At 45.0% G+C, this 2,349-nt stretch overlaps 1 protein-coding gene across 1 annotated transcript in view; it reads right to left on the reverse strand.

Annotated features, from left to right (window-relative positions):
• The window catches only part of mapre2 (microtubule-associated protein, RP/EB family, member 2), an 8,802-nt gene extending 7,163 nt beyond the window's left edge, over positions 1-1,639 (reverse strand). Inside the window, exon 1 of the mRNA XM_014026820.1 lies at positions 1,328-1,639. Within this exon, the coding sequence (XP_013882274.1) occupies positions 1,328-1,449 (122 nt within the window). The 5' untranslated portion in view covers positions 1,450-1,639. The remainder of the gene's footprint in view (positions 1-1,327) is intronic.
• Positions 1,640-2,349: the final 710 nt, after the last annotated feature.

Below are 2,349 nucleotides of genomic sequence, written 5' to 3' on the forward strand. Positions count from 1 at the left end.
CCCTAGCCCCTGTGCCCACCCAGGACCGCCCCAGCACGGCCAGGCAACCGGACCAGCAACCCATGACCGCCGCTACAAACTACCCGAGGGCCCACATGCAGCCACCAGAAGACCTCCCCCAGAACCACCAAGGCCCTCCCCAGAGCGAGAGCAGCGTCACCCCCGCTCCGGAACCCCCAGCGGCCAGCCCCCAAGAGTTAGGTCGTTAGATTGTTAATGACAACCTAACGACCTAACTTTTTTTTGGCCATGACGAGTAAACACATTTTATGACAAAATCCCCCATAGCAATATAATGATGTCTGAAAATTTCTCTATGATATAACTGCTTCATAAAAATAAAGCTACCAAACAAGAAAAAGTTATGTAATTTTACACTAAAAGGTGGGGATAGTGGCACAAACTATGCCAGTAAAACCAGCAGTTCATATCTATTACAATAATATCTTAAAAATTGAAATTAGCAGAAAAATAAAGAATATAAATCACCCTTTTAAAGCCATAGTTACATAAACAGTACATGTTTAAAACATAAGTAATCAGGCACACATTTAAACCGTGCAGACTTTTATACATCCCTCCTCCAGGAAACCATTTCAGGCATCAAGACAGACAGCAGCTGCACTGATGATGGTTTCACAACAGGTTTCTTTTTATATACAAAATAATAGGAAACTCCTGCTACTCATCAGAGATGTGTAAAATAAAATGAAGCTGGGTTTCCCCCCGTGGTGCAGGAGACGACCCTGTGAGAAGGAAACAGGGCCAGCCCACTCATGTCAACAAAGCGGATGTATGCGCCGCTGTTAGCATGCTTTGTTAGCCTGGCAGGGCTGGGCTGGTGCCTGAATCCTAGCGGGGAGGAGAGCCACGCTGCTGTAGCGGTCCTCGGTGTGTTTCATGTTAAACAAAATCACCAACACCCTGCAATCGTGACAGTATGAAGTGTTTCGTCGCAGCAGGCTGTCCTGTAACGATAGGAATGTTCTAGCAGCAGCAGCAGCGAAGGACCGTGTTCTGTCATTTGACAAGCAGCTTCTCGTTGACCTGAGCTCCATAATATACCCGTGTCACCTCCAAACAAACTGCACTGCCTCCCGCAGTGATTCCAGAGTTATGCAGCAGAGATATACCCTTTTAATGTGACGCGACACCGATGTACGCCACAGGATCTCGTTTTAAGCTAACAGGGTTAACGCTGCAAGGGGAGAAATACAGAATGGCTGCAAATTAATGCCGAGCAAGAGGCAGGCAGAACGTGGGTTTTCTGTTTGCAATGCTTATTTATTTTTTTTCTAATACATACTGCAGTGCTACACTGGTTTACCTGTAGGCGCGCTCTCCTCGCACCGTATTTTTCCTGTAAGGGATGATGTTGGTTCCGTTGTCCTGGACGATGTCGTTGTTATTCTCTCCATTTGGTGAAAGGGCTTGGGTGGGACCGGGCATTTGCGTCTCTGAAATGTCGAACAGATACTACTCTGTTCTCCTTCTGGCCGGGGGTAGGAGGGGGGAGGGAGTGTGCTTGCGAGAAGAAAAAAAAATAAATGAGCAGGGACGATGCGAACACTGAAAGAAAATGCCGCAGCTCCGAGTCTCCTTGCTTGTCCGCTTATTCCTCACAAATCCCTGCTGCCCTGATGACGTCGTCGCAACCTGGCCCACGTGACCAATGGGGCTGGTTGCCTGTTCATGAGGGCTGTTTCGTTGCTGGTCTCATTTAAATATAGGTCAAAACCACCTTTAATCAACTGTTTAGGCACCAGTGACGCGAAGGTTTGAAGCTCAGTGTCTTTTTTAGGGACAGCAATGGCCCACTTACGAGTCCCCCGCTTATATTAAACCCAATTCAATTTAAAAATACTTTATTATACCCAAAGGGAAACTAACCCATAACCACTCACCATAATCATAAAGCACTAATACAGGAAAAAAAATAATAATCGAGTGCCTATAACATTTAAGATTATTTAAAAAATGAGAAATTACAACTATAGTCAAACCTTGTTTAGCAAAAACTGAAAACTGGGACCTTTTGACCCCTGATAACATCAGCGTGTGCATAATTGTTTATGAAATGTCATTTAAATTGGAGAGCTAAACAAAATGAATTTGCTGATACCTTGCTTTTAAAATTTGGTTGGTATATAACAAACGTTTTGGGCAATTAAGTTTCCTGTACCCCTTATTTTGATGGTCACAATGGCAAAGGGGTGTAGTCAAAAAGGGGTCCCTGTGGGTAGTAAGACCCAATTCTTTTTCTGTTGACACGCTTTTTCTGAATGAGTGAACCCTAGAGCAGTGTTTCCCAAAGTTGGGGTCGGGACCCAAAGTGGGGTCCTGAAACAT

Source organism: Austrofundulus limnaeus, unplaced genomic scaffold (assembly GCF_001266775.1).
Source record: "Austrofundulus limnaeus strain Quisiro unplaced genomic scaffold, Austrofundulus_limnaeus-1.0 Scaffold592, whole genome shotgun sequence".
In the NCBI taxonomy this organism is placed as follows: domain Eukaryota; kingdom Metazoa; phylum Chordata; class Actinopteri; order Cyprinodontiformes; family Rivulidae; genus Austrofundulus; species Austrofundulus limnaeus.